The sequence below is a fragment of the Ranitomeya imitator genome, chromosome 8, assembly GCF_032444005.1.
Source record: "Ranitomeya imitator isolate aRanImi1 chromosome 8, aRanImi1.pri, whole genome shotgun sequence".
In the NCBI taxonomy this organism is placed as follows: domain Eukaryota; kingdom Metazoa; phylum Chordata; class Amphibia; order Anura; family Dendrobatidae; genus Ranitomeya; species Ranitomeya imitator.
In genome coordinates this window covers 71,998,060-72,024,342 of record NC_091289.1, presented here as the reverse complement: position 1 = coordinate 72,024,342, position 26,283 = coordinate 71,998,060, and the positions used below count along the sequence as shown (strand labels likewise).

Here is a 26,283-nt window from a genome sequence, read left to right as displayed (position 1 = left end):
GAAGGAGTGACCACAGACAGGCATCGAAGGCCTAAAATATTAACACATGGCTGTAGGCAATTTTAAATTGGTTCCAGGGGTACTTGGGCAGCAGTGCCCTGGTCAGTGTAGTAGTAGTTGAAAGAATGGACCGCAGACAGGCATCGAAGGCCTAAAATAAAAAAATTGGGCTGGCTGTAGGCAATTTTAAATTGGTTCCAGGGTTACACGGGCAGCAGTGGTGTGGTCAGTGGAGGCCTAGTGGAAGGAGTGACCGCAGACAGGCATCGAAGGCCTAAAATAATCACACATGGCTGTAGGCAATTTTAAATTGGTTCCAGGGGTACACGGGCAGCAGTGGTGTGGTCAGTGGAGGCCTAGTGGAAGGAGTGACCACAGACAGGCATCGAAGGCCTAAAATATTAACACATGGCTGTAGGCAATTTTAAATTGGTTCCAGGGGTACACGGGCAGCAGTGGTCTGGTCAGTGGAAGTCTAGTGGAAGGAGTGACCGCAGACAGGCTTCGAAGGCCTAACATAACAAAAATGTCAAAACAATGGTATTGTCAGTGCCAGGCATTGAAGGATGTCAGCGCCTAGACTACACATTGGTGAAGCTGTGAGAGATAATTTTGCTAGTGGTAGAGCACTGTTTGAGCTGGGGGGGGGGGAACTGGCTTGTGGCCGGCGGTACAGGCACAGGGCCCCTCATATTACAACGGTGAGTCTGACGTTGGGTGCGCACCACCACCGCCAGAGACACTTTATTGTACTATGAGGGACCCAGTGGCAGTGCCGTCGACCAAAAGCGGCCACACCCACCTCTTCAGACAAACAGCACTCTCAAGGGTCCAAGCGCAAAGTGGCGATAGCACGACCCCGTGTGGGGAGTTTGGCCATTTCGTGAGGTGGAAACATGTCGTATGCTGGACAATCAGGTGAAGAAAATTACGAGATTGGAAAAGTCATTCAGAATAGTCCACAGGCAAGACCTTTTCATAGGAAAGCTAGGTGTCAGCCGGGCAGGGTGGGGCAAAAGATTTTGAAATCCAGTTGTGGTTCATTTTAATGAAGGTTAGATCATCTACATTTTGGGTAGCCAGACGAGTCCTTTTTTCTGTTAGTATTGAACCTGCAGCACTGAATACTCTTTCTGATAGGACACTAGCTGCCGGGCAAGCAAGCTCCTGCAATGCATATTCTGCCAATTCTGGCCAGGTGTCTAATTTGGATGCCCAGTAATCAAATGGGAATGACGGTTGAGGGAGAACGTCGATAAGGGATGAAAAATAGTTTGTAACCATACTGGACAAATGTTGTCTCCTGTCACTTTGAATTGATGCTGCAGTACCTGTCCTGTCTGCGGTCATAGAAAAATCACTCCACAACCTGGTCAGAAAACCCCTCTGGCCAACGCCACTTCTGATTTCTGCCCCTCTAACACCTCTGGTCTGCTGGCCCCTGGAGCTCGTGTGAGAACGATCACGGGCGCTGTGTGCAGGGAATGCCAGAAGCAAACGGTCAACAAGAGTTGATTGTTTTGTTGCTAATATTAGTTCCAAGTTCTCATGTGGCATAATATTTTGCAATTTGCCTTTATAGCGAGGATCAAGGAGGCAGGCCAACCAGTAATCGTCATCGTTCATCATTTTTGTAATGCGTGTGTCCCTTTTGAGGATACACAAGGCATAATCCGCCATGTGGGCCAAAGTTCCCATTGTCAAATCTGCGGTTGTGCTTGGTTGAGGGGCAGTTGCAGGCAAATCTACGTCACTTGTGTCCCTCAAAAAACCAGAACCCGGCCTTGCCACGCCACCAATTTCCCGTGCCCCCGGGAAAGCTTCCTCATTAAAAATATACTCATCCCCATCATCCTCCTCATCCTCCACCTCCTCTTCGCCCGGTACCTCGTCATGTACACTGCCCTGACCAGACAATCGCTGACTGTCATCAAGGCTTTCCTCTTCCTCTGGTGCAGACGCCTGATCCTTTATGTGCGTCAAACTTTGCATCAGCAGACGCATTAGGGGGATGCTCATGCTTATTATGGCGTTGTCTGCACTAACCAGCCGTGTGCATTCCTCAAAACACTGAAGGACTTGACACATGTCTTGAATCTTCGACCACTGCACACCTGACAACTCCATGTCTGCCATCCTACTGCCTGCCCGTGTATGTGTATCCTCCCACAAAAACATAACAGCCCGCCTCTGTTCGCACAGTCTCTGAAGCATGTGCAGTGTTGAGTTCCACCTTGTTGCAACGTCTATGATTAGGCGATGCTGGGGAAGGTTCAAAGAACGCTGATAGGTCTGCATACGGCTGGAGTGTACAGGCGAACGGCGGATATGTGCGCAAAGTCCACGCACTTTGAGGAGCAGGTCGGATAACCCCGGATAACTTTTCAGGAAGCACTGCACCACCAGGTTTAAGGTGTGAGCCAGGCAAGGAATGTGTTTCAGTTGGGAAAGGGAGATGGCAGCCATGAAATTCCTTCCGTTATCACTCACTACCTTGCCTGCCTCAAGATCTACAGTGCCCAGCCACGACTGCGTTTCTTGCTGCAAGAACTCGGACAGAACTTCCGCGGTGTGTCTATTGTCGCCCAAACACTTCATAGCCAATACAGCCTGCTGACGTATGCCAGTAGCTGCCCCATAATGGGAGACCTGGTGTGCAACAGTGGCAGGTGCGGATGGAGTGTTTGTGCGACTGCGGTCTGTGGACGAGCTCTTGCTTCTGCAGGAGGACGAGGAGGAGGAGGAGGAGGAGGGGGTGCGAACGGCTACAGACAACTGTTTACTAGACCGTGGGCTAGGCAGAACTGTCCCAAACTTGCTGTCCCCTGTGGACCCTGAATCCACCACATTTACCCAGTGTGCCGTGATGGACACGTAACGTCCCTGGCCATGCCTACTGGTCCATGCATCTGTTGTCAGGTGCACCTTTGTGCTCACAGATTGCCTGAGTGCATGGACGATGCGCTCTTTAACATGCTGGTGGAGGGCTGGGATGGCTTTTCTGGAAAAAAAGTGTCGACTGGGTAGCTCGTAGCGTGGTACAGCGTAGTCCATCAGGTCTTTGAAAGCTTCGCTTTCAACTAACCGGTAGGGCATCATCTCTAACGAGATTAGTCTAGCTATGTGGGCGTTCAAACCCTGTGTACGCGGATGCGAGGCTAAGTACTTCCTTTTTCTAACCATAGTCTCATGTAGGGTGAGCTGGACTGGAGAGATGGAGATCGTGGAACTAGCGGGGGTGCCGGTGGACATGGCAGACTGAGAGACGGTGGGAGATGGTATTGTTGCCGCCGGTGCCCTAGATGCAGTGTTTCCTACTACGAAACTGGTGATTCCCTGACCCTGACTGCTTTGGCCTGGCAAAGATACCTGCACAGATACAGCAGGTGGTGCACTAAATGGTGGTCCTACACTGCCGGAAGGGATGTTGCGTTGATGACTAGCTTCATTGGCCGAGGGTGCAACAACCTTAAGGGACGTTTGGTAGTTAGTCCAAGCTTTCAAATGCATGGTGGTTAAATGTCTATGCATGCAACTAGTATTGAGACTTTTCAGATTCTGACCTCTGCTTAAGGAAGTAGAACATTTTTGACAGATGACTTTGCGCTGATCAATTGGATGTTGTTTAAAAAAATGCCAGACTGCACTCTTTCTAGCATCGGATACCTTTTCAGGCATTGCAGACTGAGCTTTAACCGGATGGCCACGCTGTCCTCCACCAGGTTTTGGCTTTGCCACGCGTTTTGGGCAAGATACGGGCCCGGCAGATGGAACCTGTGGCGATGTTGATGCCTGCTGCGGCCCCTCCTCCTCCTCTGCTTCAGAACTGCTGCCGCCTGCACCCTGTTCCCCCAATGGCTGCCAATCGGGGTCAAGAACTGGGTCATCTAATAACTCTTCTTGTACCTCCTGCGCAACTTCGTCTGTGTCACCGTGTCGTTCGGTGGTATAGCGTTCGTGATGGGGCAACATAGTCTCATCAGGGTCTGATTCTTGATCAGCACCCTGCGAGGGCAATGTTGTGGTCTGAGTCAAAGGACCAGCATAGTAGTCTGGCTGTGGCTGTGCGTCAGTGCACTCCATGTCAGATTCAATTTGTAATGGGCATGGACTGTTAACTGCTTCACTTTCTAAGCCAGGGACGGTATGTGTAAAGAGCTCCATGGAGTAACCCGTTGTGTCGCCTGCTGCATTCTTCTCTGTTGTTGTTTTTGCTGAAGAGGACAAGGAAGTGACTTGTCCCTGACCGTGAACATCCACTAACGACGCGCTGCTTTTACTTTTACCAGTTTCACGAGAGGAGGCAAAAGAGCTAGAGGCTGAGTCAGCAAGATAAGCCAAAACTTGCTCTTGCTGCTCCGGCTTTAAAAGCGGTTTTCCTAATCCCAGAAAAGGGAGCGTTCGAGGCCTTGTGTAGCCGGACGACGAACCTGGCTCCACAGCTCCAGACTTAGGTGCAATATTTTTTTCCCCACGACCACCTGATGCTCCACCACTACCACTACCCTCATTACCAGCTGACAATGAACGCCCCCGGCCACGACCTCTTCCACTAGACTTCCTCATTGTTTTAAAAACGTAACCAAACTAACGTTATTTGTTGCAGTCACACAACTTACACGGTGAGCTATAACTTCAGTATGATTTAGCTACCCCTTTACAGGTTGGTGAGACCACCGCGAAAATCAGGCACAATGTTACACACTCTTTTTTTGGTGGCTGCAAATTAGAGAGATGCCCCACACGCAGGACTGTCACTGAAGCACAAATGTTAATATTAATGTCACACTATTATTTGTTTTTTATTTTTATTTTTTTCAGGAACACTTTAGAAACCCCCCCAAAAAAAAAAAATTGATTTTTGCAGGGAGAATTTAGAAAACAAATGTAACAAACTATATGCTTTCTATGGGCCACTGAGTGAGAGATGACGCACACAGGAATCAGGAGTGGCACACAAGCCCAGAGGCCAATATTTTTCTACCAATGATTGATGGAGTTATTTTCTCTGGTAGATTTTGGAACCCAAATCAAGGAAAAAAAATATAGGCTTTCTATGGACCACAATTGGAGAGAGAGAGAGAGAGAGAGAGAGAGAGATGGCACACCCAGGAGTCAAGACTGGCACACAAGCAGAAAGGCCAATATTAATCTCCCACTGTTTTTTTTTTTTTTTTTTTTTTTCAGGGAGACTTTAGAAAAAAAAAAAATAAAAAAAATATGATTTTATCAGGAAGAATTTAGAAACCAAATAAAATAAAATGATTTTTTCAGGGAGAATTTAGAAAACAAATAAAACCAAAAATAGGCGTTCTATGGCCCACTGACTGAGAGATGACGCACACAGGAATCAGGAGTGGCACACAAGCCCAGAGGCCAATATTTTTCTACCAATGATTGATGGAGTTATTTTCTCTGGTAGATTTTGGAACCCAAATCAAGGAAAAAAAATATAGGCTTTCTATGGACCACAATTGGAGAGAGAGAGAGAGAGAGAGAGAGAGAGATGGCACACCCAGGAGTCAAGACTGGCACACAAGCAGAAAGGCCAATATTAATCTCCCACTGTTTTTTTTTTTTTTTTTTTTTTTTTTTTTTTTCAGGGAGACTTTAGAAAAAAAAATAATAAAAAAAATATGATTTTATCAGGAAGAATTTAGAAACCAAATAAAATAAAATGATTTTTTCAGGGAGAATTTAGAAAACAAATAAAACCAAAAATAGGCGTTCTATGGCCCACTGACTGAGAGATGACGCACACAGGAATCAGGAGTGGCACACAAGCCCAGAGGCCAATATTTTTCTACCAATGATTGATGGAGTTATTTTCTCTGGTAGATTTTGGAACCCAAATCAAGGAAAAAAAATATAGGCTTTCTATGGACCACAATTGGAGAGAGAGAGAGAGAGAGAGAGAGAGAGAGAGATGGCACACCCAGGAGTCAAGACTGGCACACAAGCAGAAAGGCCAATATTAATCTCCCACTGTTTTGTTTTTTTTTTTTTTTTTTTCAGGGAGACTTTAGAAAAAAAAATAATAAAAAAAATATGATTTTATCAGGAAGAATTTAGAAACCAAATAAAATAAAATGATTTTTTCAGGGAGAATTTAGAAAACAAATAAAACCAAAAATAGGCGTTCTATGGCCCACTGACTGAGAGATGACGCACACAGGAATCAGGAGTGGCACACAAGCCCAGAGGCCAATATTTTTCTACCAATGATTGATGGAGTTATTTTCTCTGGTAGATTTTGGAACCCAAATCAAGGAAAAAAAATATAGGCTTTCTATGGACCACAATTGGAGAGAGAGAGAGAGAGAGAGAGAGAGAGAGAGAGAGAGATGGCACACCCAGGAGTCAAGACTGGCACACAAGCAGAAAGGCCAATATTAATCTCCCACTGTTTTTTTTTTTTTTTTTTTTTTTTCAGGGAGACTTTAGAAAAAAAAATAATAAAAAAAATATGATTTTATCAGGAAGAATTTAGAAACCAAATAAAATAAAATGATTTTTTCAGGGAGAATTTAGAAAACAAATAAAACCAAAAATAGGCGTTCTATGGCCCACTGACTAAGAGAGAGAGAGAGAGATGGAACGCTTAGTACTGGCACACAAGCCCAAAGGGCAATATTAATCTCCCTTTTTTTTTCCAGGGAGAATTTCTAAAACCCCCCCCAAAAAAAAAAATAGGCTTTCTATGGCCCACTATTTGTGAGAGAGATGGGACGCTCAGGACTGGCACAGATGGCACGCTCAGGACTGGCACAGAAGCCCAGAGGCCAATATTAATCTCCCTTTTTTTCTGGGAGAATTTATAAAACCAAAAAAATATTTAAATAGGCTTTCTATGGCCCACTATTTGTGAGAGAGATGGCACGCTCAGGACTGGCACAGATGGCACGCTCACAACTGGCACACAAGCCCAGAGGCCAATATTAATCTCCCTTTTTTCAGGGAAAATTTATAAAACCAAAAAAAAAATTAAATAGGCTTTCTATGGCCCACTATTTGTGAGAGAGATGGCACGCTCAGGACTGGCACAGATGGCACGCTCACAACTGGCACACAAGCCCAGAGGCCAATATTAATCTCCCTTTTTTCAGGGAAAATTTATAAAACCAAAAAAAAAATTAAATAGGCTTTCTATGGCCCACTATTTGTGAGAGAGATGGCACGCTCAGGACTGGCACAGATGGCACGCTCACAACTGGCACACAAGCCCAGAGGCCAATATTAATCTCCCTTTTTTCAGGGAAAATTTATAAAACCAAAAAAAAAATTAAATAGGCTTTCTATGGCCCACTATTTGTGAGAGAGATGGGACGCTCAGGACTGGCACAGATGGCACGCTCAGGACTGGCACAGAAGCCCAGAGGCCAATATTAATCTCCCTTTTTTTCAGGGAGAATTTATAAAACCCAAAAAAAAATAAAATAGGCTTTCTATGGCCCACTATTTGTGAGAGAGATGGCACACTCAGGACTGGCACACAAGCCCAAAGGCCAATATTAATCTCCCACTGTATTTTTATCAGGGAGAATTTATACACCCCACAAAAAAAAATACAGAAAAATGAAAAGGCTTTCTATGGCCCACTATGTGAGAGAGATGGCACACACAGGGATGGCACTCTAGCAGAAATGCCAAATTGCCAATCTTAATCTCCCACCAAAAAAAAAAAAAAAAAAAAAACAGGGAATGTCCTACAATTACTATCTCCCTGCCTGCAGTAATCTCAGCCAGGTATGGCAGGCAGCTACTATCTCCCTGCCTGCAGTAATCTCAGCCAGGTATGGCAGGCAGCAATAAGGAGTGGACTGATGCACAAATGAAATAAAAAGTGTGGACAAACAAAAAAGATAGCTGTGCAGAAAGGAAGGAACAAGAGGATTTGTGCTTTGAAAAAAGCAGTTGGTTTGCACAGCGGCGTACACACAGCAATGCAGCTATCAGGGAGCCTTCTAGGGCAGCCCAATGAGCTACAGCGCTGAGGGGAAAAAAAAAAAAAAAAAACTTCCACTGTCCCTGCACACCGAGGGTGGTGTTGGACAGTGCAAATCGCTGCAGCACAAGCGGTTTTGTGGTTAATGGACCCTGCCTAACGCTATCCCTGCTTCTGACAAAGCGGCAGCAACCTCTCCCTCCCTGCTCAGATCAGCAGCAGTAAGATGGCGGTCGGCGGGAACGCCTCTTTATAGCCCCTGTGACGTTGCAGACAGCAAGCCAATCACTGCAATGCCCTTCTCTAAGATGGTGGGGACCAGGACCTATGTCATCACGCTGCCCACACTCTGCGTTTACCTTCATTGGCTGAGAAATGGCGCTTTTCGCGTCATTGAAACGCGACTTTGGCGCGAAAGTCGCGTACCGCATGGCCGACCCCGCACAGGGGTCGGATCGGGTTTCATGAAACCCCGACTTAGCCAAAAGTCGGCGACTTTTGAAAATGTTCGACCCGTTTCGCTCAACCCTACTGAAGAGAAACGAGGATGGAACCCAGAATTGCAGAAAAACGGCGAAACCAAGGTAGCCGAGCTGGCCCGATTATTAAGGGCGAACTCAGCCAAAGGCAAAAAGGACACCCAGTCATCCTGATCAGCAGAAACAAAGCATCTCAGATATGTTTCCAAGGTCTGATTGGTTCGTTCGGTCTGGCCATTAGTCTGAGGATGGAAAGCCGAGGAAAAAGACAAGTCAATGCCCATCCTACCACAAAAGGCTCGCCAAAACCTCGAAACAAACTGGGAACCTCTGTCAGAAACAATATTCTCTGGAATGCCATGCAAACGAACCACATGCTGGAAGAACAAAGGCACCAAATCAGAAGAGGAAGGCAATTTAGACAAGGGTACCAGATGGACCATCTTAGAAAAGCGATCACAGACCACCCAAATGACTGACATCTTTTGAGAAACGGGAAGGTCAGAAATAAAATCCATAGAGATATGTGTCCAAGGCCTCTTCGGGACCGGCAAGGGCAAAAGCAACCCACTGGCACGAGAACAGCAGGGCTTAGCCCGAGCACAAATCCCACAGGACTGCACAAAAGTACGCACATCCCGCGACAGAGAGGGCCAACAAAAGGATCTAGCCACTAACTCTCTGGTACCAAAGATTCCAGGATGACCAGCCAACACCGAACAATGAAGTTCAGAGATAACTCTATTCGTCCACTTATCAGGGACAAACAGTTTCTCCGCTGGGCAACGATCAGGTTTATTAGCCTGAAATTTTTGCAGCACCCGCCGCAAATCAGGGGAGATGGCAGACACAATTACTCCTTCCTTGAGGATACCCCCCGGCTCAGATAAACCCGGAGAGTCGGGCACAAAACTCCTAGACAGAGCATCCGCCTTCACATTTTTAGAGCCCGGAAGGTACGAAATCACAAAGTCAAAACGGGCAAAAAACAACGACCAACGAGCTTGTCTAGGATTCAAGCGCTTGGCAGACTCGAGATAAGTAAGGTTCTTATGATCAGTCAATACCACCACGCGATGCTTAGCTCCTTCAAGCCAATGACGCCACTCCTCGAATGCCCACTTCATGGCCAGCAACTCTCGGTTGCCCACATCATAATTTCGCTCAGCAGGCGAAAACTTCCTGGAAAAGAAAGCGCATGGTTTCATCACTGAGCAACCAGAACCTCTCTGTGACAAAACAGCCCCTGCTCCAATCTCAGAAGCATCAACATCGACCTGGAACGGAAGAGAAACATCTGGTTGACACAACACAGGGGCAGAAGAAAAACGACGCTTCAACTCTTGAAAAGCTTCCACAGCAGCAGAAGACCAATTGACCAAATCAGCACCCTTCTTGGTCAAATCGGTCAATGGTTTGGCAACACTAGAAAAATTGCAGATGAAGCGACGATAAAAATTAGCAAAGCCCAGGAACTTTTGCAGACTTTTCAGAGATGTCGGCTGAGTCCAATCATGGATGGCTTGGACCTTAACCGGATCCATCTCGATAGTAGAAGGGGAAAAGATGAACCCCAAAAATGAAACCTTCTGCACACCAAAGAGACACTTTGATCCCTTCACAAACAAAGAATTAGCACGCAGGACCTGAAAAACCGTTCTGACCTGCTTCACATGAGACTCCCAATCATCCGAGAAGATCAAAATGTCATCCAAGTACACAATCAGGAATTTATCCAGGTACTCACGGAAGATGTCATGCATAAAGGATTGAAACACTGATGGAGCATTGGCAAGTCCGAACGGCATCACTAGATACTCAAAATGACCCTCGGGCGTATTAAATGCAGTTTTCCATTCATCGCCTTGCCTGATTCTCACCAGATTATACGCACCACGAAGATCTATCTTAGTGAACCAACTAGCCCCCTTAATCCGAGCAAACAAATCAGATAACAATGGCAAGGGGTACTGAAATTTAACAGTGATCTTATTAAGAAGGCGGTAATCTATACACAGTCTCAGCGAACCATCCTTCTTGGCCACAAAAAAGAACCCTGCTCCCAATGGCGACGACGACGGGCGAATATGCCCCTTCTCCAGGGATTCCTTCACATAACTGCGCATAGCGGTGTGCTCAGGCACGGATAAATTAAACAGTCGACCTTTTGGGAATTTACTACCAGGAATCAAATTGATAGCACAATCACAATCCCTATGCGGAGGCAGGGCATCGGACTTGGGCTCATCAAATACATCCCGGTAATCAGACAAGAACTCTGGAACCTCAGAAGGGGTGGATGACGAAATTGACAGAAATGGAACATCACCATGTACCCCCTGACAACCCCAGCTGGACACCAACATGGAATTCCAATCCAATACTGGATTATGGGCTTGTAGCCATGGCAACCCCAACACGACCACATCATGCAGATTATGCAACACCAGAAAGCGAATAACCTCCTGATGTGCAGGAGCCATGCACATGGTCAGCTGGGTCCAGTATTGAGGCTTATTCTTGGCCAAAGGTGTAGCATCAATTCCTCTCAATGGAATAGGACACTGCAAGGGCTCCAATAAAAACCCACAACGTTTAGCATAATCCAAGTCCATCAAATTCAGGGCAGCGCCTGAATCCACAAACGCCATGACAGAATACGACGACAAGGAGCATATCAAGGTAACGGACAGAAGAAATTTTGACTGTACAGTACCAATGGCGACAGACCTAGCGAACCGCTTAGTGCGCTTAGGACAATCAGAGATAGCATGAGTGGAATCACCACAGTAGAAACACAGCCCATTCAGACGTCTGTGTTCTTGCCGTTCAACTCTGGTCATAGTCCTATCGCACTGCATAGGCTCAGGTTTATTCTCAGGTAATACCGCCAAATGGTACACAGATTTACGCTCACGCAAGCGTCGACCGATCTGAATGGACCATGACATCCTTAATGGCTTCAGAGAGACCCTTTCTGAAAATGGCTGCAAGCGCAGATTCATTCCATTGAGTGAGCACGGACCATTTTCTAAATTTCTGGCAATATAGCTCTATCTCATCCTGAGCCTGACAAAGAGCCAGCAAATTTTTTTCTGCCTGATCTACTGAATTAGGCTCATCGTACAGCAATCCAAGCGCCAGGAAAAACGCATCGATATCACTCAATGCAGGATCTCCTGACGCAAGAGAAAATGCCCAGTCCTGAGGGTCGCCACGCAAAAAAGAAATGACGATCCTAACCTGTTGCGCTGGGTCACCAGAGGAGCGAGGTTTCAAAGCCAGAAACAGTTTACAATTATTCTTGAAACTCAGAAATTTAGTTCTATCTCCAAAAAACAAATCTGGAATAGGAATTCTCGGTTCTAACAAAGAATTCTGAACCACAAAATTTTGAATATCTTGAACTCTTGCCGTGAGCTGATCTACACATGAAGACAGACCTTTAAAGTCCATTGTAACACCTGTGTCCTGAACCACCCAAATGTCTAGGGGAAAAAAAAGACAAATCACAGTGCAAAGGAAAAAAAATGGTCTCAGAACTTCTTTTTTTTCCTCTATTGAGAATCATTAGTACTTTTGGCTTCCTGTAATGTTATGATAGGCAATTCAGTAACACAATGTACATAGCGATCAGAGCACATACAGTGATCTGACAATAACCCAAAATAATAGAACGAGCTCTGAGACGTGGAAACTCTGTAGACCGCAATTCCTGATCCTCTCCAAACACAACTAGAAGCAGCTGTGGATTGCGCCTAACGCTCCCTATGCAACTCGGCACAGCCTGAGAAACTAACTAGCCTGAAGATAGAAAAATAAGCCTACCTTGCCTCAGAGAAATACCCCAAAGGAAAAGGCAGCCCCCCACATATAATGACTGTGAGTAAGATGAAAAGACAAACGTAGGGATGAAATAGATTGAGCAAAGTGAGGCCCGATATTCTAGACAGAACGAGGATAGGAAAGATAACTTTGCGGTCTACACAAAACCCTAAAGAAAACCACGCAAAGGGGGCAAAAAGACCCTCCGTACCGAACGAACGGCACGGAGGTACACCCTTTGCATCCCAGAGCTTCCAGCAAAACAAATAGACAAGCTGGACAGAAAAAATAGCAACAAATAGCACAGAAGAACTTAGCTATGCAGAGCAGCAAGCCACAGGAATGATCCAGAGAAACACAAGTCCAACACTGGAACATTGACAGGAAGCATGGATCAAAGCATCAGGTGGAGTTAAGTAGAGAAGCAGCTAACGACCTCACCAGATCACCTGAGGGAGGAAACTCAGAAGCTGCAGTACCACTTTCCTCCACAAACGGAAGCTCCCAGAGAGAATCAGCCGAAGTACCACTTGTGACCACAGGAGTGAACTCTGCCACAGAATTCACAACAAGCCCCCTTGATCCGAGCAAACAAATCAGACAGCAGCGGCAAAGGATACTGAAATTTGACTGTGATCTTATTAAGAAGGCGGTAATCAATACAAGGTCTCAAAGAGCCATCCTTCTTGGCCACAAAAAAGAACCCTGCTCCCAATGGTGACGACGACGGGCGAATATGACCCTTCTCCAAGGATTCCTTTATATAACTCCACATAGCGGCGCGCTCTGGCACAGATAAATTAAACAGTCGGCCCTTAGGAAACTTACTACCAGGAATCAAATTAATAGCACAATCGCAATCCCTATGAGGAGGTAGGGCACCGGATTTGGGCTCTTCAAATACATCCCGGTAATCTGATAAAAACTCAGGGACTTCAGAAGGAGTGAAAGGCGAAATTGACAACAATGGAACATCACCATGTACCCCCTGACAACCCCAGCCGGACTGTTATGTAGGCAATCCAGTGACACAGTGTGCCAGCAATCAGAGCACATACAGTGATCTGACAATAACCCAAAAACAATAGAACGAGCTCTGAGACGTGGAATCTCTGTAGACCGCAATACCTGAACCTAACCTAAACACAACTAAAGGCAGCTGTGGATTGCGCCTGACACTACCTATGCAACTCGGCACAGCCTGAGGAGCTGACTAGCCTGAAGATAGAAAAACAAGCCTGACTTGCCTCAGAGAAATACCCCAAAGGAAAAGGCAGCCCCCCACATATAATGACTGTTAGCAAGATGAAAAGACAAACGTAGGGATGAAATAGATTCAGCAAAGTGAGGCCCGATATTCTAGATAGAGCGAGGATAGCAAAGAGAACTTTGCAGTCTACAAAAAACCCTAAAGCAAAAAACCACGCAAAGGGGGCAAAAAGATCCACCGTGCCGAACTAACGGCACGGCGGTACACCCTTTGCGTCTCAGAGCTTCCAGCAAAACGAAATGACAAGCTGGACAGAAAAAGTTGCAACAAAAGCAAAGAAGCACTAATCTAAGCAGAGCAGCAGGCCACAGGAAAGATCCAGAAGCTCAGATCCAACACTGGAACATTGACAAGGAGCAAGGAAGACAGAATCAGGTGGAGTTAAATAACAAAGCAGCCAACGAGCTCACCAGAATACCTGAGGGAGGAAGCTCAGAAGCTGCAGTACCACTTGTGACCACAGGAGTGAATTCAGCCACAGAATTCACAACATCGGACACAGACATAGATTTCCAATCCAACACTGGATTATGGACCTGTAGCCATGGCAACCCCAAAACGACCACATCATGCAGATTATGCAACACCAAAAAGCGAATATCCTCCTGATGTGCAGGAGCCATGCACATGGTCAATTGAGTCCAGTACTGAGGCTTATTCTTGGCCAAAGGCGTAGCATCAATTCCTCTCAATGGAATAGGATACTCCAAGGGCTCCAAGAAAAAACCACAGCGCCTGGCAAACTCCAAGTCCATCAAATTCAGGGCAACGCCTGAATCCACAAATGCCATAACAGAATAGGACGACAGAGAGCAAATCAGAGTAATGGACAAAAGAAATTTAGACTGTACCGTACCAATGGTGGCAGACCTAGCGAACCGCTTAGTGCGCTTAGGACAATCGGAGATAGCATGAGTGGATTCACCACAGTGAAAGCACAGCCCATTCCGACGTCTGTGTTCTTGCCGTTCAGCTCTGGTCAAAGTCCTATCACACTGCATAGGCTCAGGCCTATGCTCAGAGAATACCGCCAGATGGTGCACAGCTTTGAGCTCACGCAAGCGCCGATCGATCTGAATGGCCAAGGACATAGACTCATTCAGACCAGCAGGCGTGGGAAATCCCACCATGACATCCTTAAGGGCTTCAGAAAGACCCTTTCTGAAAATTGCCGCCAGGGCACACTCATTCCACTGAGTAAGCACAGACCACTTTCTAAACTTCTGACAGTACACCTCCGCTTCATCCTGACCCTGACACAAAGCCAGCAAGATTTTCTCTGCTTGATCCACTGAATTTGGTTCATCATAAAGCAATCCAAGCGCCAGAAAAAATGCATCAAAATCACACAATGCAGGATCTCCTGGCGCAAGGGAAAATGCCCAGTCTTGAGGGTCACCACGCAACAAAGAAATAATGATTTTTACTTGTTGAACGGGGTCACCAGAGGAGCGGGGTTTCAAAGCTAGAAACAGTTTACAATTATTTTTGAAATTCAGGAACTTAGATCTATCCCCAGAAAATAAATTAGGAATAGGAATTCTAGGCTCTAACATCGGATTCTGAACCACAAAATCTTGAATGTTTTGTACCCTTGCAGTGAGATGATCCACACAAGAGGACAGACCTTGAATGTCCATATCTACACCTGTGTCCTGAACCACCCGAAGGTTTAGGGAAAAAGAAAGACAAAACACAGTGCAAAGAAAAAAAAATGGTCTCAGAACTTCTCTTATCCCTCTATTGAGATGCATTAATACTTTGGGCCAGCTGTACTGTTATGGACCTGGTGGTTAGGAGCACCCGGCACGACCTGATAGTTAATCTCACACAGGACAAGCTCTGGGATGTGGGAGCTCTGCTGACCGCAGCCCCTAATCCTATCACAACAACTAGAAATAGCCGTGGAGCGTTCCTGACACTCCCTAGACGCCTCTTCACAGCCTAAGAGCTAGCTAGCCCTAGAGATAGAAAATTAAGCCTACCTTGCCTCAGAGAAATTCCCCAAAGGAAAAGGCAGCCCCCCCACATATATTGACTGTGAGTAAATATGAAAGTCACAAACACAGAGATGAAACAGGTTTCAGCAAAGGGAGGCCAGACTTACTAAACAGACAGAGGATAGGAAAGGTATCTTTGCGGTCAGCACAAAAAACTACAAAAGACCACGCAGAGTGTGCAAAAAGACCTCTGCACCGACTAACGGTGTGGAGATGCCACTCTGCATCCCAGAGCTTCCAGCTAGCAAGGCAAAATCATGATAACCAGCTGGACAAGGAAACAATGAACAAATAATAACTAGCAGGAACTTAGCTTCTGCTGGAGAAGACAGGTCACCAGAAAGATCCAAGAGCGAACTGAACCAATGCAGGAACATTGACAGCTGGCATGGAGTAACGATCTGAGTGGAGTTAAATAGAGCAGCCAACCAAAGGATAAACCACGTCACTTGTGTAAGGAACCTCAGAAGCAGCAGCTCCACTCACAGCCACCAGAGGGAGTCCATGGACACAACTCGCCTAAGTACCATTCACGACCACAGGAGGGAGTTCGACAACAGAATCCACAACAATTGCCCCAGTGTCTCCAGCAATCATCTGCCCCAGTGTGTCCTCCAGCATTGCCCCCAGTGTGTCCAGCAATCTTCCCCATTGTCTCCAGCAATCATCTGCCCCAGTGTGTCCTCCAGCATTACCCCAGTGTGTCCAGCAATCTACCCCAGTGTCTCCAGCATTGCCCCAGTGTCTCCTGCAATCTGCCCCAGTGTGTCCTCCAGCATTACCCCAGTGTGTCCAGCAATCTGCCCCAGTGTCTCCAGCATTGCCCCAGTGTCTCCAGCAATCTGCCCCAGTGTGTCCTCCAGCATTACCCCAGTGTGTCCAGCAATCTGCCCCAGTGTCTCCAGCATTGCCCCAGTGTCTCCAGCAATCTGCCCCAGTGTGTCCTCCAGCATTACCCCAGTGTGTCCAGCAATCTGCCCCAGTGTCTCCAGCATTGCCCCCAGTGTGTCCAGCAATCTGCCCCAGTGTCTCCAGCATTGCCCCAGTGTGTCCAGCAATCTGCCCCAGTGTCTCCAGCATTGCCCCCAGTGTGTCCAGCAATCTGCCCCAGTGTCTCCAGCATTGCCCCAGTGTGTCCAGCAATCTGCCCCAGTGTCTCCAGCATTGCCCCAGTGTCTCCAGCATTGCCCCAGTGTCTCCAGCATTGCCCCAGTATCTCCAGCAATCTGCCCCAGTGACTCCAGCATTGCCCCCAGTGTGTCCATCAATCTGCCCCAGTGTCTCCAGCATTGCCCCAGTGTCTTCAGCATTGCCCCAGTGTGTCCTCCAGCATTGCCCCCAGTGTGTCCAGCAATCTGCCCCAGTGTCTCCAGCATTGCCTCCAGTGTGTCCAGCAATCTGCCCCAGTGTCTCCAGCATTGCCCCAGTGTGTCCAGCAATCTGCCCCAGTGTGTCCAGCATTGCCCCAGTGTCTCCAGCATTGCCCCAGTGTCTCCAGCATTGCCCCAGTATCTCCAGCAATCTGCCCCAGTGTCTCCAGCATTGCCCCCAGTGTGTCCATCAATCTGCCCCAGTGTCTCCAGCATTGCCCCAGTGTCTCCAGCATTGCCCCAGTGTGTCCACCATTAGCTTATCAAAAAACAAAACAAAAAACAAACAAACAGAGTCTCCTCACCTGACCAGCGCTCCAGGCGGCGAGCTCCCTCCAGCAGCGCACACTCACCGGCGATTGACAATGACGTCAGACGCCGGCGACGTGTGCTCTGCGGCTGACTTCAGCTGCCAGCCTCCAATTGGCTGGCGGCTGTTTTTACCTATTGACGTGCGGGCGCGCGCCTGCACGTCAATAGGAAACCGCCGCAGCGCCGGAAGGGGACCGGTGAGCAGATGAGAAGGGGCCCGATGCGGGCCCCCTCTCTCTGCCCACCGGTTACGGGGGCACTTAAATGCTGGCGGGCATTCACGGGCACACCCCCGCGCATTGTGCCGCCCGGGGCGGCCCGCCCCCCTACCCCCCCCCCCCCGCACTCCACTTCCTACGCCAGTGCCACAGGGCCAGCAGTGTAGCTGAGCAACTGGCTTACAGCAGTGTTGGAACAAAGGCTGTAAGCAGGGCCAAGACAGTACGAGGATGCAGGTGGCTCCATAATGTGGCATAATCTGATGCCCTCAGATCCGGGATGAAACGTCTGAGGGAATGCCCAGGCGCAGAGTTTGGACAGGGAGGACGCTGTGTTACCACAAGTTGCGGTATGACACGGGCACGTACTGAAGGCCATAAGAGGAGAAGCAGGGAAAGTGCAGAATGTGGACTGTACGGAACCCAATGCTGTAGATGTAACTGAGAAGGATGTGCTGCTAACAGGAGCAAGAAAAGTTTTGTGTTTGAAGTTAAAGCAAGACTGTGTCTGAATTTGTGCGCAATTGTGCGAAAGGGATCTGGAGCAGCTCAGAAGAGACACAAAGACTGCGGGTAACATAGAGGCAAGTACCATCATAGAAGTACGTACTTTGCATGTGACGGGAGGCCAGGGTGCGCAGAGGCCTTTAACCTAAGCCACGACTACAGCCCTGGTGCTCCCTCACATATCATTCCATCATAAAGAATTTGTATTTGTTTTTGTTATAAGTCCTTATAACGGAGGGATATCTGAGAGCTCGGGGGGACAGTATAGAGAATCAGGGTGGACTGTGAGGAGTTTGGGGGCATCACGTGATCGGTTATTGGGGGTGTGGGGCAATCATGGCTCCTGAGAAACTAATTTGTCATCCTGTAGCTAGAAGCACATTGTTTCCAACAGAAGGAAGCAAAATAATTCATTCCCTGCTGTCCTCCCTACACTGAGCGTTGGGGATCCGCGGCCTGACCTGTAATATTATATATTAATAAGAATTCACAATCAGATAATCATCCAATAAATGTTGCACATTATCTGCAGATATAATACAAAGAATTATGGAATCAACAACAATGCAGAATATATCATCGAATTTGAGGATTTATTTGCGGTAAATGCGGAGATTAGAGCCACAAACTAATCTGAGATCTCTGCTCTTCTCTGTTCTAAATACAAGTTACCATCTGCGATATTCTAAGAATCTGCTCCCTGCGCCAAATGTCTGATCCAGTACTGCAATTATTTGATCAATGCAAAGCATTAATTTTATGTATAAACATAATGAACAACCAGAGAAGCGAACAATCACCCTCATTCTATTACATGAATTTAGGGAATGAGTTCTGTAATGTCGGGCGTGAGATACAATATTGTGCGACATTATCACTGATATAATCACTCAGTAGTGATTGGATATATGGAAATACAACATTACCTTTCTCTTATGTTTAGAACAAAGTAAAACAAGGATACACTTTCTTGTGTTTTATATTTTGGGGTCCATTACCTCTTCTTCATCAATAACTCTCCGGCAGCTGCTCCATCCCTCATCTCCCACCTATCTGTATTATTACAGCAGAGACTCCACACTCTCCCTTGTATTATTATACTCCCCCATCCCATTATTTGCTCCTTGCTGTCCCTGTATAGATGTCAGAACTGAAGTGACATTTCTGCGGGCATAAAGTGGAAACCAGAAAAAAAAAACGCAAAAGAGCGCAGAGCTGCACAACTGCCAGACAGGGGTGAGGAGAAACCTGAATTAACCACTCTGGCAGATGCAGCCACCTGAAGCCTCTTCTCACTGGACGCAGTCTCCTCACTTTTCCCTGCTCACCGCCTCAGCCCGCCCGCTGACAATGCACCCAGTTCTCCTCCGGAATGTGGAAGTGCCCACAGTGTGTCACATAACGTCAGGACCATGATGCAACCGGGCCGGACACAGCTCAAAGGTACAGTGCCCATTTCCATCCGCCAGATACATTAACAACCCTGTAGGTGTATCTTTAACTCACCACAGTGTTGTCATGCATCTGCCGTGCTGCAGCTTTGAACAAAATGTTCCTGGGGCTCAGTGACCATTAGCAAAGAGAGGGGTCCACCCGGAGCGGGCTGCCAGCATGTTCGGGCCCCCCTATTTGCTTCTGCTCACCAGGCCCCATACAGTAGTAAGGGTAGGAATGCCCTGACGGCGGCCCTGGACTTCGGAAGCCTGCACCTGGGAATAAAGTAAATTTTCTCCCAGCAGCATTCGGCTACGTGCAGGCGCCTGGCAGGTTAATAAAGCCATTAACCCGCAGATTAACCCCATATATGCAGGCTAATAGTGTTTATTTCTGGATGCTCCCTTTAACCACTTCACCCCCGGGCCATTTTCCATTTTTGTGTTTCTGTTTTTTGCTCCCCTTCTTCCCAGAGCCATAACTTTTTTATTTTTCTGTCAATATGGCCATGTGAGTGCTTTGTTTGCACAAAAAATAAGCCATTACCAAGACCGAGATCATGAAAAATGGAGACGCTATGGGTCTCGGAAAATGGCGACTTTTTACATTTCTTTTTTAGAAACATTGGATTTTTTTCACCACTTAAATAAAAAAGAACCTACACATGGTTGGTATCTATGAATTCATAATGACATGAAGAATCATAATAGCAGGTCAGTTTTAGCATTTAGTAAATATACGTTAAATAAAAAAAAATTATGGAATTGCACTTTTTTTTGCAATTTCATCGCACCTTAAATTTTTTCACATTTTCCAGTACAATATATGGTAAAACCAATGGTGTCTTTCAAAAGTAACATAGTAACATAGTTAGTAAGGCCGAAAAAAGACATTTGTCCATACAGTTTAGCCTATATTCTGTCAGAATAAATCCCCAGATCTACATCCTTGGAGAGATATTTGTATTGTCCCCTTGTATACTTATACATGGTTATCAGATCGCCCCCGTGCGTCTTTTTTCTAGACTAAATAATCCTAATTTTGCTAATCTATCTGGGTATTGTTGTTCCCGCATCCCCTATATTTATTTTGTTGCCCTCCTTTGTACTGGCTCTAGCTCATATATATTATATAGGAGTACAAATTGTCCCGCAAAAAACAAGCCCTCACATGGCCATATTGACTGAAAAATAACAAAGTTATGGTGCTGGGAAGAAGAGGAGCAAAAACTGGAAACTCAAAAACGGATAAACCCAAGATGGTTAGACCGCACATGGAGTACTGTGTCCAGTTTTGGGCACCGGTGCTCAGGAAGGATATAATGGAACTAGAGAGAGTACAAAGGAGGGCAACAAAATTAATAAAGGGGATGGGAGAACTACAATACCCAGATAGATTAGCGAAATTAGGATTATTTAGTCTAGAAAAAAGACGACTGAGGGGCGATCTAATAAATATGTATAAGTATATAAGGGGACAATACAAATATCTCGCTGAGGATCTGTTTATACTAGGGTTGAGCGAAACGGATCGGTCATTTTCAAAAGTCGCCGACTTTTGGCAAAGTCGGGTTTCATGAAACCCGACCCGATCCCTGTGTGGGGTCGGCCATGCGGTAAGCGACTTTCGCGCCAAAGTCGCGTTTCGTATGACGCGCTTGGCGCCATTTTTTCAGCCAATGAAGGAGCGTGGGCAGAGTGATGACATAGGTCTTAGGGGCGTGGACGCCTATCGTCATCTGGTCGCTTGTGCGCTGTAGCGATTTGAAATGTGTAACACCAGCTTTTCTGTTCAGGGACGAGAGAGAGAGAGAGGAGAGAGAGAGAGAAAAAAATAAAAAAATAAAAATAAAAAAAATACATTGACTTTGCATTGGGTTTTGTGTTTCGGTCGATCCCCGACTTTACGCCATAATCGGCCGATTTCACTCGACTCGACTTTAGAGATAGTCGGGTTTCGCGAAACCTGACTCGACCCTAAAAAAGTAAAAGTCGCTCAACCCTAGTTTATACCAAGGAAGGTGACGGGCACAAGGGGGCATTCTTTGCGTCTGGAGGAGAGAAGGTTTTTCCACCAACATAGAAGAGGATTCTTTACTGTTAGGGCAGTGAGAATCTGGAATTGCTTGCCTGAGGAGGTGGTGATGGCGAACTCAGTCGATGGGTTCAAGAGAGGCCTGGATGTCTTCCTGGAGCAGAACAATATTGTATCATACAATTATTAGGTTCTGTAGAAGGATGTAGATCTGGGGATTTATTATGATGGAATATAGGCTGAACTGGATGGACAAATGTCTTTTTTCGGCCTTACTAACTATGTTACTATGTTACTATGTTACTATGTTACTATGTATTAAACATATCCAAATAAATAACTCGCTAAATGTTTATTAAAACTAACTTTGCTCATTGGAAAACCATTTTCCCTATTTTATTTTTAGATTTTCAGTCATACTTTGCCTTCTTTTGAATCCATCATGAAACAACCGCTCTTGTCATCGCAATGGCCTCGCAATGTATTATTTGTGCTTGAAATGCTGGATATTTAGACTTTTAACCTACAAATCTGTGCTAAGCAGCACTTCAATATTAATGTTCATTAAATGATGATGCCATATGAATGTTAATGTGATAGTGCTTAGATTTGCCGTCTGTTGAATTAAAGAAATATTGATTGCATTGCATTTAGATTGTGATTAGTGATGAGCGAATATACTCGTTACTCGAGATTTCCCGAGCCCGCTCGGGTGTCCTCCAAGTATTTTTTAGTGCTCGAAAAGTTAGTTTTTATTGCCGCAGCTGAATGATTTACATCTGTAAGCCAGCATAAGTACATGTGGGGGTTGCCTGGTGGCTAGGGAATCCGCACATGTACTTATGCTGGCTAACAGATGTAAATCATTCAGCTGCGGCAATAAAAACTAAATTTCCGAGTGCTAAAAAATACTCGGAGGACACCCAAGCGCGCTCGGGAAATCTCGAGTAACGAGTAAACTCGCTCATCACTCAATAATCAGAACCTCCCACTCCCGTCTCCAAGACTTTACACGTGCTGCGCCAATTCATTGGAATGCACTACCCAGGTTAATATTATTAATCCCCAATCCCCACAGTTTTAAGCATGCCCTAAAAACTAATTTGTTCAGATTGGCCTACAGCCTCAATGCATTAACCTAACTATCCCTGTGTGGCCCATTAAAAAAACAAACAAAAAAAAACTTAAACCATAATCAGGTTCCTCGCATCTTGGTCTCATACACTTCATGCAGTTAATAGCCCTCTGTGTCTGTACTGTTACATACTTAGGCAGTGTAGGTTACTTTCACACTTTCGTCTTTTGTCCTCCGTCGAAATCCGTCGGTTTGGGCAAAAAACGGATCCTGCAAATGTGCTTGCAGGATGCGTTTTTTGCCCATAGGCTTGTATTAGCGACGGATCGCGACGGATGGGCACACGTCGCGTCCGTCGTGCGACGGATCCGTCGTGTTTTGGCGGACGCGACGCACAAAAAAGTTCAATGTAACATTTTTTGTGCGTTGCATCCGCCATTTTCGACCGCGCATGCGCGGACGAAACTCCGCCCCCTCCTCCCCGGACTGCAGAATGGGCAGCGGATGTGTTGAAAAACTGCATCCGCTGCCCACGTCGTGCAGTATTTTCACAACGTCCGTCGGTACGTCGTCCCGACACATTGCGATGGGCCCGTACCGACGGAAATGTGAAAGTAGCCTAACTGGTTCATGCAGCTTTACATGAACACCCGAGCCTTACACTATGGCCGGTCCGAATAACTAAAGCAATTGTTAGCATCCACCTCTCGTGTCTCCCCTTTTCCTCATAGTTTGTAAGCTTGCGAGCAGGGCCCTCATTCTTCTTGGTATCTATTTTGAACTGTGATTTCTGTTATGCTGTAATGTCTATTGTCTGTACAAGTCCCCTCTATAATTTGTAAAGCGCTGCGGAATATGTTGGCGCTATATAAATAAAATTATTATTATTATTATTATTATTATTATTAATTGTGATATGATCTGTGGCAGAGCTCCTTAGCAAAACTTTTTTTTCTCCTGAAAAATTTTTTTTCTCATTATGAAAATAATCTTTTTTTCCATCTTAGGATGTTCTCAGTGATAAAATATCCTACCCAGATGGCACTTTCATGGACTGGGAATTTAAAATCTCCGTCATGAATGATATAGCTAAGGTAAGACTATGCATTCACATTTACAGTCTATCTAATATACAGAATACCAAGAGTAGCAAGATGAACTGATGAGTTTGGTGTTATAATAGCCAATGATAAGCCAGTAAACAGGGAAAGAAAGCTTTGTACTTTGTAGAAAACTACTGCTTGCTCCCAAATTTACCAAAGGGTCCATTTGTTCTAGTAAACAAATCTGAGTTAACAGACCTTCACTAATGCAATCCCAATTACAGTTAGGGCCAGAAATATTTGGACAGTGACACAAGTTTTGTTATTTTAGCTGTTTACAAAAACATGTTCAGAAATACAATTATATATATAATATGGGCTGAAAGTGCACACTCCCAGCTGCAATATGATAGTTTCCACATCCAAATCAGAGAAAGGGTTTAGGAATCATAGCTCTGTAATGCATAGCGTCCTCTTTTTCAAGGGACCAAAAGTAATTTGACAATGGACTCTAAGGGCTGCAATTAACTCTGAAGGCGTCTCCCTCGTTAACCTGTAATCAATGAAGTAGTTAAAAGGTCAGGGGTGGATTCCAGGTGTGTGGTTTTGCATTTGGAAGCTGTTGCTGTGAGCAGACAACATGCGGTCAAAGGAACTCTCAATTGAGGTGAAGCAGAACATCCTGAGGCTGAAAAAAAAGAAAAAATCCATCAGAGAGATAGCAGACATGCTTGGAGTGGCAAAATCAACAGTTGGGTACATTCTGAGAAAAAAGGAATTGACTGGTGAGCTTGGGAACTCAAAAAGGCCTGGGCGTCCACGGATGACAACAGTGGTGGATGATCGCCGCATACTTAATTTGGTGAAGAAGACCCCGTTCACAACATCAACTGAAGTCCAGAACACTCTCAGTGAAGTAGGTGTATCTGTCTCTAAGTCAACAGTAAAGAGAAGACTCCATGATAGTAAATACAAAGGGTTCACATCTAGATGCAAACCATTCATCAATACCAAAAATAGACAGGCCAGAGTTAAATTTGCAGAAAAACACCTCAAGAAGCCAGCTCAGTTCTGGAAAAGTATTCTATGGACAGATGAGACAAAGATCAACCTGTACCAGAATGATGGGAAGAAAAAAGTTTGGAGAAGAAAGGGAACGGCACATGATCCAAGGCACACCACATCCTCTGTAAAACATGGTGGAGGCAACGTGATGGCATGGGCATGCATGGCTTTTAATGGCACTGGGTCACTTGTGTTTATTGATGACATAAGAGCAGACAAGAGTAGCCGGATGAATTCTGAAGTGTACCGGGATATACTTTCAGCCCAGATTCAGCCAAATGCAAAGTTGATTGGACGGCGCTTCATAGTACAGATGGACAATGACCCCAAGCATACAGCCAAAGCTACCCAGGAGTTCATGAGTGCCAAAAAAGTGGAACATTCTGCAATGGCCAAGTCAATCTCCAGATCTAAACCCAATTGAGCATGCATTTCACTTGCTCAAATCCAGACTTAAGACGGAAAGACCCACAAACAAGCAAGACCTGAAGGCTGCGGCTGTAAAGGCCTGGCAAAGCATTAAGAAGGAGGAAACCCAGCGTTTGGTGATGTCCATGGGTTCCAGACTTAAGGCAGTGATTGCCTCCAAAGGATTTGCAACAAAATATTGAAAATAAAAATATTTTGTTTGGGTTATGTTTATTTGTCCAATTACTTTTGACCTCTTAAAATGTGGAGTGTTTGTAAAGAAATGTGTACAATTCCTACATTTTCTATCAGATATTTTTGTTCAACCCTTCAAATTAAACGTTACAATCTGCACTTGAATTCTGTTGTAGAGGTTTCATTTCAAATCCAATGTGGTGGCATGCAGAGCCCAACTCGCGAAAATTGTGTCACTGTCCAAATATTTCTGGCCCTAACTGTATAACCTGTATGATACACTAGAATATTGGTAAAAGCTTTAACACCTTAATGACAAGCACCTGTACAAGTACTTGTCTGGCGCACATCGATAGCAGATGTATTGAGTCATTGTCAACTAGCAACCTGTTAGGAGTCGAGTTTCCTCTGCTGCACAGGGGGAATCTCGATCCGTCTCCGCTGCGGTCTCCCATTCTTCTCCAGCCGCAGTGCAGTCTGCTCAGCAGGGACGTCGATCCCAGCGTCTCGCTCAGTCTGACTCACGGGATATTTGGGACCGCACTCAGGATGCCATTCGGGCCTCTAAGGAGAGAATGAGGTCCTCCGCCGATGCTCATCGGCGCCCCGCTCCGACCTTTGCTCCTGGCGACTTGGTGTGGCTCTCCGCCCGTAACATCAGGCTGCGAGTTGAGTCCACTAAATTTGCTCCTCGCTACTTGGGTCCGTTCAAGGTCCTCGAGCAGGTTAATCCTGTGGTCTATCATTTGGCCCTTCCGCCACGCCTGGGTATCACCGACACCTTTCATGTCTCCCTCTTGAAACCCGTGTATATGTCCCGATTTTCCGAGTCATCTGCTGGGACATCGGGTTCGTCTACGGACGATTATGAGGTGAACGCTATTTTGGGGTGCAAGGTGGTACGTGGCAAAAAAATTTATTTGGTGGACTGGAAGGGTTATGGCCCCGAGGACAGGTCCTGGGAGACTGTTGAGCAAATTCGAGCTCATTGCTGCCTTCGAACGTAGCGAGGCCCAAGGAGGGGGGGTAATGTTAGGAGTCGAGTTTCCTCTGCTGCACAGGGGGAATCTCGATCCGTCTCCGCTGCGGTCTCCCATTCTTCT

General features: G+C 46.1%; 1 protein-coding gene across 2 annotated transcripts in view; it reads left to right on the top strand.

Annotated features, from left to right (window-relative positions):
• Window positions 1–26,283, top strand: part of GUCY2C (guanylate cyclase 2C) — an 842,638-nt gene that overhangs the window by 436,741 nt on the left and 379,614 nt on the right. For both annotated transcript variants that reach the window (XM_069737068.1, XM_069737069.1), the window contains exon 16: window positions 23,477–23,563. In XM_069737068.1, coding sequence (XP_069593169.1) covers window positions 23,477–23,563 — 87 coding nt within the window. The remainder of the gene's footprint in view (window positions 1–23,476; window positions 23,564–26,283) is intronic.